Genomic DNA, 15,036 nt, shown 5'->3' with positions numbered 1-15,036 from the left:
TTTATCAGTGTTGCTACAGTTGAAATACAAATTAATATATCGATATCCTTACAAAAATCATACGATATCGCAGCTTAACTTCGGTAAGTATAAGTATCGATATGTTGTGAACATCTCTACGCACGTGTTGATGTGCTGCTAGCTTTTTTAAAATTATCAAACATGGCAAAAAAGCCGGATAAATCTGTTAAGCCTAAAACGAAGCTTGCAAAGCAAGAGAATACTAAAACTTCTGCAAAGGCTGAGAACGGTGATTCCGAAGCAACTGGAATTTGGAAGGATGAGCGCTTTCAGCATTTGCTGTCTGACCCGCGTTTTCGCGGTGTGCCCAAGGTGCAACGCAAAGTGAAGATCGACAAGCGCTTCCAGGGTATGTTCGACGAAGAGAAGTTCAAAGTCAAGTATACCGTGGACAAGTATGGTAGGCCTGTAAATAAAACAAATGCCGAAGATTTGCGCAAGTTCTACGAACTCGACGAGAACGAAAGTTCAGATGAAGAGGAAGATGCAGAAAAGAAAAAGGCAGAGGATGCCGAAGAGGACGAGGAACGCCGAGCTGAAGAGCTGGCCATCATACACGATGATGACGGCAACGATGCTCTGCAGCTGAACAGCGATGATGATGTTTCCGACGTACCTGAGAGCCTACGCGAGCGTCTAACAGATGTAAATATCGACTATGCCCGCGGAGAGGGCCGACTTCTGACTGACTCTTCGTCGGGCGAGGATAGCACGGACGATGAAGATGGTCCCGAGCTGCAGATTGATCACGTCTGGGGTGAATTGGATATAGATGCGGAGTGCACAGAAGAGTCGACACGACGTCTGGCCGTGTGTAACATGGATTGGGATCGCATACGAGCGCAGGACTTAATGGTCTTGTTGAGTTCTTTTCTGCCTCCCGGTGGCAGCGTTCTTAGCGTTAAGATATATCCGTCCGAGTATGGTAAAGCCCGTATGGCCGAGGAGGATGTTCACGGACCCATTGAGTTGATTAAAGCCCCGCCCGAAATAGATCTCGACTCCGACGAGGAACTGGTGCGCGAGCAGGACAGCGATGCCGAAGAAGGCGATGACTATCACATGGAGAAGCTGCGTCAATATCAGCTGAATCGCTTGCGCTATTACTACGCCGTCGTTGAGTGCGACAGCGCCGCCACTGCTGACAAGGTGTACCAGGAGTGCGATGGAATTGAGTATGAGAGCTCAGCGACGCGTGTGGATCTGCGTTTTATACCAGACGACACGGACTTCTCTGAGGACATGCCTACGGACGAGTGCTACGAGCTGCCGGATGCGAACAGCTATAAACCAAGACAGTTTACCACAACGGCGCTGCAGCAGGCAAAAGTGGATCTCACTTGGGATGAGACGGCACTGGACAGGCGTGAGCTGGGCGACAAGCTGTCTAGCGGCAAGGTCGATCAGTTGAACGACAAGGAGCTGCGCAAGATTGTTGCCTACAGCAGTGACGAGGATGAAGAAGAAGAGGAAGAAGAAGAGGAAGAGGAAAAGGACGTGGATTCGAAGAAGAAAGAGATTGATGACGAACAGACCACAAAGGAAACTCCTGCTGCCAAGAAGCCAGCTAAGGGTCTCAAGCAAAAGGAGCGCATCGAAAAGTATAAAAGTCTGCTGGCTGAAATCAACGCTCAGGAGCAGAAGTCGAAGGAGAAAAGCTATGAAATGGAAATGTCCTGGAATATTGAGGCGCCCGAGGATAACAAGACCAAAGAACCAGCAAGTTGCAGCACCATAGTACCACTGACACCCATTGAAAAGGTACTGCAGAAGCGTAGCGAGAAGAACAAGCGTCGTAAGGAGCTGCGCCGTCGTAAGCAACTGGAACTCAAGGGCATTGATCCCGATGCGGCAGAGAGCAGCGATGACTCCATTCCCGATGGTATTGATATGAATGATTCATACTTTGCGGAGGAGTTTGCCAGCGGTGAGTACGAGAAGCCCAAGCAGAGTAAAAACGCCAAGTCGAAGAAGCAAAAGAATAAGAAAGCAACACCGAACGATGCGGAAGCGGAGTCAGAGGCGCAACTGGCGCTGTTGCTGGACGATGATGACGAAGGTGACCAGCAGCCAAAGCAGCACTTCAGTCTGGCCAAAATCCTAAAGGAGGAGCAGGCCACCAACAGCAGCAGCAAGCGCAAGCGACGCAAGCAACTGAAGAAATCAAAGTCCGGCGAGGGCAAGCAGCAGGAGGAGGATAACTTCCAAGTCAATCTGAATGATGAGCGCTTCAATGCCATCTACAAGTCGCACGAGTTCAACATTGATCCTACGCACTCCAACTACAAGCCTACCAAAGGCATGCAGCAGCTGATTGGCGAGAAGCTGAAACGGCGCCACGCCCAGACCGAGCAGAAAGAGCAGGAGCCCGAGCCGGAGCCAGACAAGAAGCGTTCCAAGCAAGAGCTTGAGCGTCGCGCCCTGGTGAAGAGTCTCAAAATGAAGATGGGGCAACAGAAAAAGAAGGCGTAGGGTTAGACTACGGTTAAAATATATTGCTTATAGCATGTAAAATATTACGAGCTAAGAATTAGTAATAAAATGTCTTTGAACACGAATTGCAATCACAGCATGCAAACTCGAACTATAAATTAATACAGAAATTGGTTACAGTTACAATATTGATATTAAAGTATTATTCCTAATAGTCATAATTGAAGTATCGCGAATAAATCATCTGCGTAATGCATGGGTCAATGCAGATCAAATCGGGCAGGCAAATTCGCTGCTCTGGCTTGTAGACAACCATTAGTTCGCAGAGACGTGCCCAAATGGGCTTGTAGCGTCGCCGGATCACTTGGCAGTCCAGTCTGGGCTGTGCCATGACTTTGACAACACAGCGCACTTGCTCGAAGGGATCCGTTGGCCGGAGCAGGGACTGGAAGGGATTGCGGCCTAGGCACAGCTCGTACAGCACCAGGCCCAGCGACCAGATATCCGACTTGAAGTCACATTTGGCGCCACACATGATCTCGGGCGCCATATAGAGCGGTGTGCCGATCACCTGCCAGGGCTGTTGGCTGGCGGGCACATGCACATTGGAAATGCCAAAGTCGGCATATTTAACGCGATCATTGGCATCCAGCAGCATGTTCTCCGGCTTGATGTCCCGATGAATGACGTGTCGTATGTGCAGATACTCCAAGCCCAAGATCATGTCGGACAAATAATGCAACAGTCGCCGTTCGCCCAATCGTCCATTTGACTGATTAACTGTGTGGATGACATCGCGAATGGTGCCATTTGGTGCGTATTCCATCACAATGTTTACTGTGCCGGAGTGCATGAAGGAGCGTATGAACTGCACTATATGCGGATGCCGCAACTGCGAGATGATGTAAATCTAAAGAGCACAGTTTGTCATTTTACTCAACAACATATTTACATGTACATACATACATACACATGTATATGCATGTATGTTTGTGCATTACCTCCTCTTTGATGAGACGTAGCTGATTCTTGGGATTTCGCATAATAATGCGTTTTACGCATACTTTACGTTCTTTGGGGCCATTGCGCTCTACGCATAAGAAGACGCGCCCAAACGAGCCTTCGCCCAATACGCGCAAAGCTCGAATATTAGCGTCGCCTAAATCCATGGCAAAACTTATGCAAAACAATTTACAGTTACATTTCAGATGTCGCGCGCTATATCGATAGAACTGGCGCAGTTGTCACCAAAGCGATTAATTACTGTTTCTTATAGCTGGCTTTTCAAATATTAAAAAATTTGTCTTAAAGTTAAAAGTCAGTGATTTTTAATTTAATAGTAATTAGTAGGGTTGCTATATTAAACTAAACTAGAAAGTATATTTTTTCATATGGTACTTAAGCTGCTTGAATTATTGCTTGAGCATATATATATATATATATATACATATATACTTTGGGCAACATTGGTCATTACCTGGGAATTTATATCTTAATTCACATGATTTGTCTTTGATGCCATTCTGCTTCTCTTTTATAACTAATTAAAGATGCTCAACATTGGCAGTAATTTGTTTCCTTTCGGCTGTCACTGCACTCCTTTGGGAGCAGAGAACCAGTCAAACCAGGAACTGAACATTTACACTTTATGCAGCTCATCACTAATGTACTTCGTCGTTTTTCACAGCTGATCAATTTAATCGGATAGTCGATAACGCATACAAACAGGTGGCAGCTCTTGATAACGGCTTTTAAATTTAAATTTACCGACTTCCTGCGATATGGGAAGAGGATTGAAGTTATATAAACGTTTTAGCGCTTATTAAATTATTAATTAATATGGTGCTTGCATCAATCGAGTTTGGCCATAGTGGCCACAGCTTGTTATGCAAATTGGTTGGCCCCACCGTGCAGAAATGTAGTTTACTTTTACTTTTGCTCTGCACACGGCGTTGCTGATTTGGCTGTTGGAAGCATACTAACCCAAAGAAATTCAAACTACTGCGCACATAAGGCATTGTAAGAGTAAAAAGTGACAGCAGCGCCATTTGGAAAACAGTTAACAGTGCTGTAGGGGGCCTAAGCTTCGGTTTGAGTCTACATTTTTATACGTGTTTTTTTCTATACATATATACATATAAAATTTTTTTATTTTTTATTTTTTGTAAATTTTGCATTTGTTATTTGGGGAAATTTTCGCAACTTAAAGCTTCCTGCGCCAAATACGGCCATTCACTGCTTGATTATCTAATCGAAGTGCATTTTAATTGCTATAACTTGTATTTAATGTGCATTTAAACGATAATTGGAACATAACGGACCGATTGGGCAAGCATTTACATAAACATCGAATCATTTATTTGCAAGTAAATGTGGAGTCATTAGGCATTTTGAACCTTTCACTACCAAGCCCTTCCACAGATTCACATTAAGCTGCAGCGTATTGCAGTGCCTGCTGTTTAACGTATTCAAACATCAAAGCCCTCGCCATAATTAGCGTCTGTCGATCGTACACCAATTTCTTAAGCATTCGAAAATTTCACATTTACATTTGAGCTGCTTTGGGTGTGGCTAGATGAACGAATGAGGAAGCAATACGACGAGACTTGCAACAATTGTTACAATTGGCTGTTGCTAGCAGAATGAGCTGATACATATACATATATCTTTGACTGGCTAATGTGACCAGGAAGATTATCGGTCAGCAAAGCAAGATGCCGAACGGACTCGTTTCCCAGCGTGCGGAAAGTCCCAGACGGGATTTAAATTTTGTGGCTGTATCGATGTCAATCAATATTACTAATTAGCGCAATTTATACTATTTTCGATTTAATTTATTAATGTTATTTGATATTTATGTCTTTGTTGATTTTCTTTCTTTTGCTAACCGTTATCGTATGTTTGGCTATTATCATTATTATTATTTTGTTGTTGTTGTTGTATATTTTGTTCAATTACCTTGCACTTGCATTACATATTTGTGCACCGCTCGACCGGTTAGTGTTGGCGGCGGTGGTTAACCTGCCACACACACACACACACACACACACAAAACACACGCACACTAATGACAACAGGCTTTTGATGGAAAATCTCCTGCTTCACGTGACGTCTAAGCGGCGTATACGTAATAACTTTTAATTGTATGACTTTCGCACGCATGTGTGTATGTGTATGTGAGTGAGTGTGAGTGTGCACAACAACAACAACAACAACAACGAAAACAGCCAAAGACAACTTATCTTATATGCCATTAACGACATCGACTCTGACTTCAATTTCGTTCGTTGTTGCTTTGAAGTTCGTTGCCGCAGCTACTCAATTGTTGTCATGGTTGTTGCATGCTGCTTGTTGCCTGTTGGTTGTTGGTTGTTGCTTGTGTTGCACATTTCACTAGCGCGCAGCCAGTTCGCATCGGTGTGCACACATCATTTCTTCGGGTATAAATCGAATCTGGTCTCAACGGCTAAGCCACATTCAGCTCAGCAACGTCAAGGAGTCCACAACTCCAGCCAGCACCACCCAAACGAAACTTTAAAACTCTATTTTTTTTTCGTGTGTAAAATTTTGGAAAATTTGTGTTTTCATTTTTGTTCTGTGCGTGTTTTTGTAAAGCCGAAAAAAAACAAACAAAATGCTGAAATTTGCTGTAAGCCAAAATAATTTCATATTAAATATAAAAATAATTCAAGGATCTCATGAAAAAGGATTATATAAGAAAATACCAAATTTATGAATTCTGTCATCCTTGTGTTATACCCGAATTGCTAGCAAATCAATGCCGTTATTAATTTCATGTTGTTGTTGTTGTTGCGTGTGTCTTTGGCTTAGCTTCCGTGCCTGGCTCTGTTGGCTCTTGGCAGCGCGCTGAAAATTCACGATTACGAGCATGAGGAGCACGCCAAATACGAGCCGCAGCACGAGGAGACCGAGGTGCACCATGAGGTGGATCATAAGCACGCCACATCGCATCAGAGCGTCAAATTCCATCATTATCATGCGGTTCCCGTCTACATCAAGCACGAGGATCAGCACCTGATCAAGAAGCCCATCGAGATCGGCGGCACCAAGCAGAAGTTGAAGATCCTCCACCCCAAGACCGAGCACAATCACAACCACGGCCTGGTGCTGGAGAGCCACAGCGAATCGCATGTGCACGAGCACGGCCACTACGAGGAGCCAGTGCATCATTCCGAGCACTACGAGCACTACTCGCACCACGAGTAGGCGTGACCTCGCTAAACTCTCTGCATAAATTCAATTTTTTTTTTTTTGCCAAATAATTTTAAATGTTTTCTCTTATCAGATGAGAGCCAATCGGATACTTGATTATGTACTTAATTTTAAGGCTTTGTTTTTTATACATAATTCTACTATTTGTGAAATAAAATTTTGCCCAGAGTATTATTAAATACAAGAGAGTTTTACTTACTTGATGCGTAGGAATATGTCATGACTCTAAATAGGTTTACAAAGCCCAAACTTGGATTTCAGATTGAATGATTGAATGATTTCAGCATTTGTTGTTGAAATGTGACTAAATATAATAGAAAATAAATAAAACTAATAGTTCAATGATATAATATATATATAAAGAATGAAATTAAGACACATTTCCATATCATTAGTAATATCTGAAATGCATTTCTGTATAGGAGTCATACATCATAAATTATCAATTCTCAGTGTTCCCTAGCTGTGCCTCAGTTATTTTTAAAGAAGTTTGGTAAGTTAGGCAGAGTTTTAGCTAATTTAAAGCGGTTTTATTTTTAAAGTATATTTGCTTAATGAGCTTTTAATGAGCTCACGCAGAGCAGCAGCTTTTGTACTCTGCAGCTTTCCCTTAAAGCTTAACTAGAGCTAAATCTCAACTTAGCTTTTTTCCTCATCTAAGCAACTTTTATGGTCTATTTGCTCAGGTGGCTTTTCAGCAGCTTTTAGCGCTGCAGCGCTTAAAGTGCAGTTAGCTAAAATTAAAAAAAGTCTTTAAAGGTTAGCTAAAACATGCTGCAACTTCACAATGGCGTTCTTAGCTTAAGTTTAGCTTTTAAAGCTTTTGCTATATAAATATCTCCCAAAGTTGCTAGTGTGGAGCTTTTGGTGCGCATACGCTTCCAACGCTAGCTTTTGCGCTAGTTTTGCTTCAATCAGTTAGTCAAAGCTTTTATATATTATATATATATGTATATATTTTGTTTATTCAATTCTCTTTTTCTACCTTGGTGCAACTGTTTTTCTACCAGCTGCAACCCCTGTCTGCTACCCCGCCCCCGCACGATCAGCACCTGGCTATTAAATAAATAATTTGTAATAGCAAACTATAAATAACTAACCAAAAAAAAAAAAAAACATAAAATTAAAATTAAAATAAAAAAATAAAAAACAACGGCATATCTTTGCGGTATTAAAAACAATTGCTCATATAATATACTAAATAACAGACTATTTCTTGGGGGGCGGTCGAAGCGCCAGATTGGCCTCCAGATCCTTGACCAGCTTGCCGTTCACGCCAATTGTGCCGCCGAGGCCAGAGGAGCCGGCATTGCTGCGCAACAGTTTCTTGCCGGGCACACCGCCAGCGCCTCCAGGATGTGGGGCACCACCTCGCTTGCCGCGCTTGCCAGCCGAGCTGCTGCCCGAGCTGGCTGAGCCGGCACCGCGGACCAGCTGCGTCTTGTATGTGTGCTGATAGCCATAGCCCTCCGGATTGTTGTTGAACTTGGGACTGTAGCTGTCGTACTCCAGGCTGGTCGAGCTGCTGCTGCTGCCGCTGGCCTTGTAGCCGCCGCTGCTGCTGGGCTTGCCATGGGCCAGGCGCATCGATTGCTCCCAGCTCTCGCGCTCCTCCTCGTACTTGGAGGACAGCGGCTCCTTCTTCAGCACGTACTGGTAGGGCAGCGGATAGCCTTCCTCGCTGCCATCACTGCCAATGCCGCTGGGCGGCTCTCGGCTCTTCTCGCCCAGCTCCAGACTGCTGGCGCCCGGCTCCGCAAAGTAGCCCGAGTAGCCCTTGTAGTCCCCATGCAGATCGGCCGCTGCCTTCAGCTTGTGCCGATACTCTTGAGCCTGAATGGCGTGGAGGCTGCTGGCGCTGCTGCCGCTGCCGCTGCCGCTGCCGCGCAGCTTCTCTCCCTTGTAGGGCAACGAGTTGATGTCGTGGTAGATCTCCGAGTTGAAGTACAGCTTGTGTGGCTTGCTCGTGACCCGCTGCTCCTCCTGCTCCCGCTCTGGCGTTGTGACCACATGCGACAGGTCGAACTCCTCGATGTTCTTGAGCGCTGCGCCATGATCGAAGTGCTCCGCGCTGCTCTTCAGCGGCAGGGTATAGGGCTTCGATACGGTCTTCACGGTGGCCGTCTGCAGTGGCGCCCGCGTCTTGATCTTATAGATGAACTCCACGTTCGGAGCCAGCGAGTCGGCGGCAATCTCTGGCGCCTGGTAGGCCGTTTCCGTTTCGGATTGGTAGCGCTGCGCCTTGGTCAGTCCATGTGAGCTTTGCTTGACCACCTGATGGTGCTGGCCATGATATTGACCATGCTGCTGCTGTTGCATGGACTGCGACGGCTGACGACCCTGGCTCGTTGATGGCGGGCTGCTGTACTTGGGCCGCACGGTGCTGCTGCTGTAGCGCTTCTCCTCATTGGCAATTGAGCTGCCCGAGGAGCTGGAGCCACTGGAGCCACTGGAACTGGGCAGCGACAGCAGCTTGTAGTAGGTCTTTGTGGCTGGTGGTGCTAGCTCCTGCGGTGTGGTTATGATCTTGCCCTCGGCCTCCAGCTCCTTCATGTACTTGATGACGGACTTTTCAATTTGCTTCATGATCTCAGCCTTGGGGATTTCAGTGGATGCCGAGAGTCGCACCTTCTCCTCCGCCTCGTCCTCCAGCGTGCGATACACCTGCTGTGGCTGCTGCGGCTGCGGTGCTGGATAGCTGTAGTACTTTGTGCGATAGAGTCGCTCGATATCGCCGCCAGAGGGCGCGGCCTGGCTGGCTGTCTCGTACAGCTCATAGTTGCGTGGCACCGACTCCTTCTCATAGACGGGCGCTGGAGCGGCTGGAGAGGATTCACTGGATGCGGATTCGACAGAGTGTGGATGTGACTGCAGCTGTTGTTGTTGCTGCTGTTGCTGTTGCGGCTGCTGCTGCTGCTGCTGTTGCTGCTGGTGTTGCTGTTGTTGCTGCTGTTCGGCTAGGAGCAGCGCCTGCTGCTGCACAAGCTGTGCCTGCAGCTCCGCCTGCATCTGCGCCTCCAGCAGCGCCGCCTGCGCTTGAGCTTGTGCCTGAGCCTTGGCTTGATTCTGCTCCTGTTTCTGCTGATGTTGTTGGTGCAGCAACTGCTGCTGCTGCTGCTGCTGCTGCTGTTGCTGCTGCTGTTGTTGCTGCTGCTGCTGCTGTTGCTGTTGCTGCTGCTGGTCGAAGCTGGAGCTGAAACTGGAACTGGAGCTGGGAATATAGGGACGTTGTGTATTGGCCGCAGTGCGCAGTGCCGTCTGCTGCTCCTTGAACCTTGAGCCATAGGCCCTCTTCATGGCATTGGCCACGTACTCGGCTGCCGTCTCCGAGTCCTCCAGCATGGCCGTCTTCTCGTGCTTCACATCAGCAGCGGCAGCTCCAGCGGACTCGGCGGTTGTGCTCAGGCCGCTGCTGGAGTAGTAAGCATTGAGCTTGCTCTGCGGTGGCAATGAAGACGTCTCATGCTCGGGTCGTATCAGATTCAGCTCCAGTTGGCCATAGTTGTAGTCTGAGTGAGAGAAAGAGAGCGAGCGAGAGGGGCAGGTTAGGCATTAGAGATGAGCAATTGGTCTTAGTTTACTGCCATTTGGAGTAGTATAGTTTCTTGGTAGCTACAGTGAGCATACGCAATGACGGACTAAGTTTTATTGATTTCCAATTGAGCAGGAATAGTGAATCTTAGCTATGGATGTCCCATTCACCTGTGTTTGATTCCTTGGTCCTGGTATGCATTGGAGCTCCACGTCTTGGATAGTTGCGTCCATGTCCGTCGACACGAGCTGCGGCCTGAGCCAGCTGATCGGGCACAGCGCTGCGCTCACTGGACTCCTCCACATTTGTCTTTGCTATGGGTCGACGGCTCATGCGAGGCTGCGATTGCGCCTCACATGTGCTCAACTGCAAGAAAGAGAGACAGAGAGGGAGAGAGAGGGAGAGAGACAGTTAGCAGAGGAAAGCAAAGAAAAAGAAAGGGGGTGAGTGAAAGAGATGGAGAGGGGGAGAGTCCGGCCGCAATTAAATGGTAATTGTTTCGTTGCTTGATGTCGTTCAGCGTCAATTGGCGGCATATGAATGCAAAGTGCACATTCAGTTGGCTACTCGCTTTGGCTAATGGATAGTTGGACGCACACACTAATACATAAGCATACATACATATATATACATTTATATGTAGTTTTTGTTTTTGTTTTGTAATTAAACTAATTAAAGTTAACCAATTCGCTTTCACATTGGGAACGGATCATGACGCTGCCGCGCCTCTCCCACTGGCTCTGCCCGCTGTGCGCCGCCTCCACGCGCTCTTGCGCTGCGTCCGCTGCAAGTTCATTGGCCCAAGCAGCCAGTTTGGCGCCCGCGCTCTTTTACGCCCCAACATGAAATGTTTTCGGCACGCAATTTTGTTGTGATTGAGGTTGTTTTCCAAATTGCTGACTGCCTAGTGCCTGGTGGCGATTACTGCCTTCTCCCATTGGGTGTTTAACGCTAAATCCCGATTTAGTTAGCTCAGTCTAACTCATAATTAAACTAGTTGTTCGCAGTGCCAAACGACAGGCAGTGAAGTACAATATAAAATTAAATAAATTATGCATTCATATTTTGAACTGGGGGAAGGCTAAACTTATTAGATACAAATTATATTTAAAATGTACAATGCATATTGATTAAAAAAAAAAATTATATTAGTAATAATTATATTTTTTGTAAATTATATTATTTTAATTATATTATAATTTATATAATTTATATAATTTATAAATGTACTTTGCATATTGTTTTTTTTTTTTATGCATATATTGATTTAAAAAAAAATTATATTAGTAATAATTATATTTTTTGAAAATTATATTATTTTAATTATATTATAATTTATATAATTTATAAATGTGCTTTGCATATTGATTTTTTATGTAGTATTTTTAATGAGCATAGCCTAAGCATTCATCGAGTATTGAGTATACATGAATTAAATTGAAATTGTGTGTGTGTTTTTTTAAACGAGTTTATATAAATAGAAATATAATATATATAATTTAAAATATATAATATAGAATAAAAAAATGTAAATTTGGAAATTAAATATAAAATGTAAAATTAAAAAGTATAAAATATAAAAATTGTACATTATTATTATTATTATTATTATTATTAATATATTTTTTTTTATTATTTTTTTTTTTTTGAGTGAAATATTTTTTATTCTTGATTTCATTTATACCTTATTTTTGGCCTTTTTTTTTTTTTTTTTAAATACAGTATTATTATATAATTAATATTAAAGGTGTATTTTTTATAGGAAATAAATTTTACTGACTATTAATGAGATAAGCTTTATATACTGCATCTGGCGAAAATCAGGCTGTCTTGAATGACATTAAACTTTTTCTATGACTTCAGGGCATACAAATATATAAATCTAATATAAATATTACAGATATATAATAGGTATATGTATGTAAGAATAAAACTATATCTGTTTGATAAAATATTGCGCTAGTGACAAGAAATTTTGGCTTGATCAATGCTAAACATATTTAATGTCAGTTTCGATTTTATATAGAATCCATCTTACTAATCTTGCTATTAAATTGGTATTAACTTAGCATTAACTTTGTTGAAATCGAGTAGGCTAACAACAGTTGGAGATGTTTTTCTGGATTCAATGCTTCTTCCTGTTCGAATGTTTTTCTAGCTAAACTAAAGCTTGTGATACATGGAGCTCGTATATAAACAAAACCAATATTCAGATTATCTAGTTTCATTGGGCTTAGGGTATAAATATATTTCTGATAAGTCTGTTCGGCTTTTAATATTTTTAGCTATAGGAATATTTTGGGTTGGCTTAGGGTATAAATATAATTCTGATAAGCCTGTTCGGCTTTTAATATTTTTAGCTATAGGAATATTTTGGATTGTTTTTATGATATACATGTAAAATATACGCATATTTCAAACTGTAAATAACGTTTTGATTAACTTCATTAGGGTTATTAACTTAATACTTCGATGTGTCGTCCAAGTTACCAGAGCTTCCGCAATTTGTTTCATTATTTATTACATGAATTTTACTTTCATGAATTTTACTTTCATTTGGTTTTCTTAACTTTGCATGCAATCAATGTTCCATGGGCTTTTTGTCTGTTTGCCTTTTGTTTTTATAATTTTCACATATTCTTTTGCTCATCAACAAAAACAAAAAATCACTTGAAACTTGTGGCACAAAAACACATTAAAAAAAATAACAACGTTGGCCAATTGTGTAAAGATCCTTGGCGGTCGCACTACTTACAATCAGCATGAACGCGGCCAGGCAGAGGCACAGGTGCTGGAGCAGGTGCAGGCGCTGGCTCCTGCTGGACCGACAACGCGTTGCCAAAGCGAACATCATTGCGCGTCAGTTACTGGATTTGAATTGTTTGTGCCGCACTGGCGTGCCGAGGCTTTTATAATGACGTTTACCGGCACAGCGGAAAATTTATGCGAATGTGTGCGCCAACGAAAGCACAGAGAAAGATATACTATGCGCACAGAGAGAGGGAGAGAGAGAGAGAGAGCGCACGCGCTTAGGTGTGTGTCTGTGTGTGTGTGAGGGAGAGGGAATTGTGCTGGAGACATTCGCTTTGCCATCAGCAGATTCCAACGTTCAAATTATAACGGCTACTTAACGCACTGCGTATGCGTGATATGTTCGCCTATCACAATTAACCATAACGCATACGCCGGGTGGGACGCGTGCGCAGCTGCCGCACACAAATCAAATGTCAAATGCCAAACTGGTTCCAGCCAAACAGTTTCGATTTCGTGTTGGCCAATTAAGCCATAAGCTGTACAAATACACACACACACACACACATACACACACACAAACACATACATATCGAGCAACGGCAGTGAAAATGCAGTTCAATGAAATATATTGCGCCTGTCATTGTTGTGGCACCCGATAGGAAAGTCAGCTGGATGCAGCAGCTGGAGCCCCTGCTGACTGACACACTCAAATGTCAATTATTATTAGCTCGATAGCTGATAAGCACCTTACATAGTGGCAATTTGATTGCTGCTGTTTGATTACAACTAATGAGAAGTGCTCTCAAACATATTTAACATCTTTGAATATATTTGGTACTTAAAAAAAAAAATAAATAAATAAAAAAATGTCATTTGTCTACAATGGGCTGTATTTAAATTTATTACTTCTCTGCACTTTTTTGTATATTAATACTATATATGCTGTTCAAAATTGAAAGGCAAGCTGCTTTAAAATTCATTCTTTTTTTTTTGACTTATTTGCTTCTACTAATATTTAATTTTATGTACTCTTTTTCTATAAAACATTTTTATATTATTTTTGCATTAAAATTCCTATAAAAATTATTCTGCAAAATTACTAAATATAATATTTTAATTATGTTTTATTTATTTTCTACATATAATATTCCACATTAAACATTTTCCTATTTGCTTATAATTTACCTATAGTTACATTCAAGTTTCTTTAAAAATTATTTTAAAAACTATTTAAAATAGTATTTTCATTATCTACCATTTATTTCAATATTTGGCTTTGATTTTGGTACAAATTTAATATATATCCTAAGTAAATACAGTGAAAAAGGTGTCTCAATAATATCATTCACCTTTAATATTGAGACACATTTTCTCTACATTTATCTAGACTCAATAATATATACTATGTTTCACTTGTTTCGTTAATGTATTTGAATAAATAAGTTTATAGTTGTTTTTGGTTTAGAGTTTACCTTCACTAAGACTTAGCTCTAAAGCAAATAGTTCAAACTGTATAGATTCGATTATAGAGTAAAGTTGCAATAAATTATATACTTATGCAAAGTTATAAGATTTATCTTAAATAAATGAATTATTGTCATGTTTTGATCAGATTAGCTTACTTATTTTCATATACAACTCTTCATGTCTTTAGTAATAAGTTAAGGATCGGTTTATTGCTTTTGTGCATTGCATTGCTACAGTTATGCGAAAAATGTATGTTGTCTAAAAATCTTGTAACGAGCCCAAGCTGTTAGCCATTAAACACTTTCAGCCGCATTGCACTGCTCAGATAAAAGCGCAATCAGCTCGGAGCAGCTGGCCGTGGCACATCTCAAGCACAACGAGGCAATAGAAAATGAAAATGAAAATGCAAGAAAAACATGGATTTTCATTGTATTGTTTGGTCTGTGCGCTTTAAGGTTTCAGTTTCATTTGCTTCATGGCCACTGATTAAGTGCATTGTAATTAATGGAGAGAAAAGAGTTGCACAAAATTTATGAGGATATTTATCAGACTGTTTGGACAGCAGCCGCTGCAGCAGCTCTAACTGTATACATTTG

At 42.4% G+C, this 15,036-nt stretch overlaps 4 protein-coding genes across 4 annotated transcripts; 2 read left to right on the top strand and 2 right to left on the bottom strand.

Moving 5' to 3' along the window:
- Positions 1–87: 87 nt before the first annotated feature.
- LOC6584263 (ESF1 homolog) lies at positions 88–2,594 on the top strand. Its single transcript, XM_002009883.4, has one exon. It carries the CDS (start codon positions 163–165, stop codon positions 2,491–2,493), a length of 2,331 nt encoding a protein of 776 aa, XP_002009919.1. The 5' UTR covers positions 88–162; the 3' UTR covers positions 2,494–2,594.
- Positions 2,496–3,680, bottom strand: LOC6584262 (serine/threonine-protein kinase Nek8). Its single transcript, XM_002009882.4, has 2 exons — positions 3,456–3,680; positions 2,496–3,364 (listed from the first exon to the last, which is right to left on the bottom strand). The coding sequence occupies exons 1-2, from the start codon at positions 3,621–3,623 to the stop codon at positions 2,663–2,665; spliced, it is 870 nt and encodes a 289-aa protein (XP_002009918.1). The 5' UTR covers positions 3,624–3,680; the 3' UTR covers positions 2,496–2,662.
- A 2,408-nt stretch (positions 3,681–6,088) lies between these two features.
- On the top strand, positions 6,089–6,844 carry LOC6584261 (histidine-rich glycoprotein). Its single transcript, XM_002009881.2, has 2 exons — positions 6,089–6,103; positions 6,286–6,844. The coding sequence occupies exons 1-2, from the start codon at positions 6,089–6,091 to the stop codon at positions 6,679–6,681; spliced, it is 411 nt and encodes a 136-aa protein (XP_002009917.1). The 3' UTR covers positions 6,682–6,844.
- Positions 6,845–7,822: 978 nt separating this feature from the next.
- LOC6584260 (chromatin modification-related protein eaf-1) lies at positions 7,823–13,083 on the bottom strand. Its single transcript, XM_032732428.2, has 3 exons — positions 12,975–13,083; positions 10,390–10,585; positions 7,823–10,196 (listed from the first exon to the last, which is right to left on the bottom strand). Exons 1-3 carry the CDS (start codon positions 13,071–13,073, stop codon positions 7,897–7,899), a joined length of 2,595 nt encoding a protein of 864 aa, XP_032588319.1. The 5' UTR covers positions 13,074–13,083; the 3' UTR covers positions 7,823–7,896.
- Positions 13,084–15,036: the final 1,953 nt, after the last annotated feature.

This window comes from Drosophila mojavensis, unplaced genomic scaffold (genome assembly GCF_018153725.1).
Source record: "Drosophila mojavensis isolate 15081-1352.22 unplaced genomic scaffold, ASM1815372v1 contig_136, whole genome shotgun sequence".
Taxonomy (NCBI): domain Eukaryota; kingdom Metazoa; phylum Arthropoda; class Insecta; order Diptera; family Drosophilidae; genus Drosophila; species Drosophila mojavensis.
Note: the sequence above shows the minus strand (reverse complement) of the source record. Positions and strands in the feature narration are given on the sequence as shown.

Excerpts from the sequence above, each read along its gene's own strand:
- LOC6584263 (XM_002009883.4), top strand. The coding sequence starts at position 163 with ATGGCAAAAAAGCCGGATAAATCTGTTAAGCCTAAAACGAAGCTTGCA.
- LOC6584262 (XM_002009882.4), bottom strand. The coding sequence starts at position 3,623 with ATGGATTTAGGCGACGCTAATATTCGAGCTTTGCGCGTATTGGGCGAA. Across the intron at positions 3,365-3,455 it reads TACGTCTCATCAAAGAGGAG|ATTTACATCATCTCGCAGTT; the intron begins GTAATGCACAAA and ends TGTGCTCTTTAG.
- LOC6584260 (XM_032732428.2), bottom strand. The coding sequence starts at position 13,073 with ATGATGTTCGCTTTGGCAACGCGTTGTCGGTCCAGCAGGAGCCAGCGC. Across the intron at positions 10,586-12,974 it reads TGGCCGCGTTCATGCTGATT|TTGAGCACATGTGAGGCGCA; the intron begins GTAAGTAGTGCG and ends TCTTTCTTGCAG. Across the intron at positions 10,197-10,389 it reads GACCAAGGAATCAAACACAG|ACTACAACTATGGCCAACTG; the intron begins GTGAATGGGACA and ends TCTCTCACTCAG.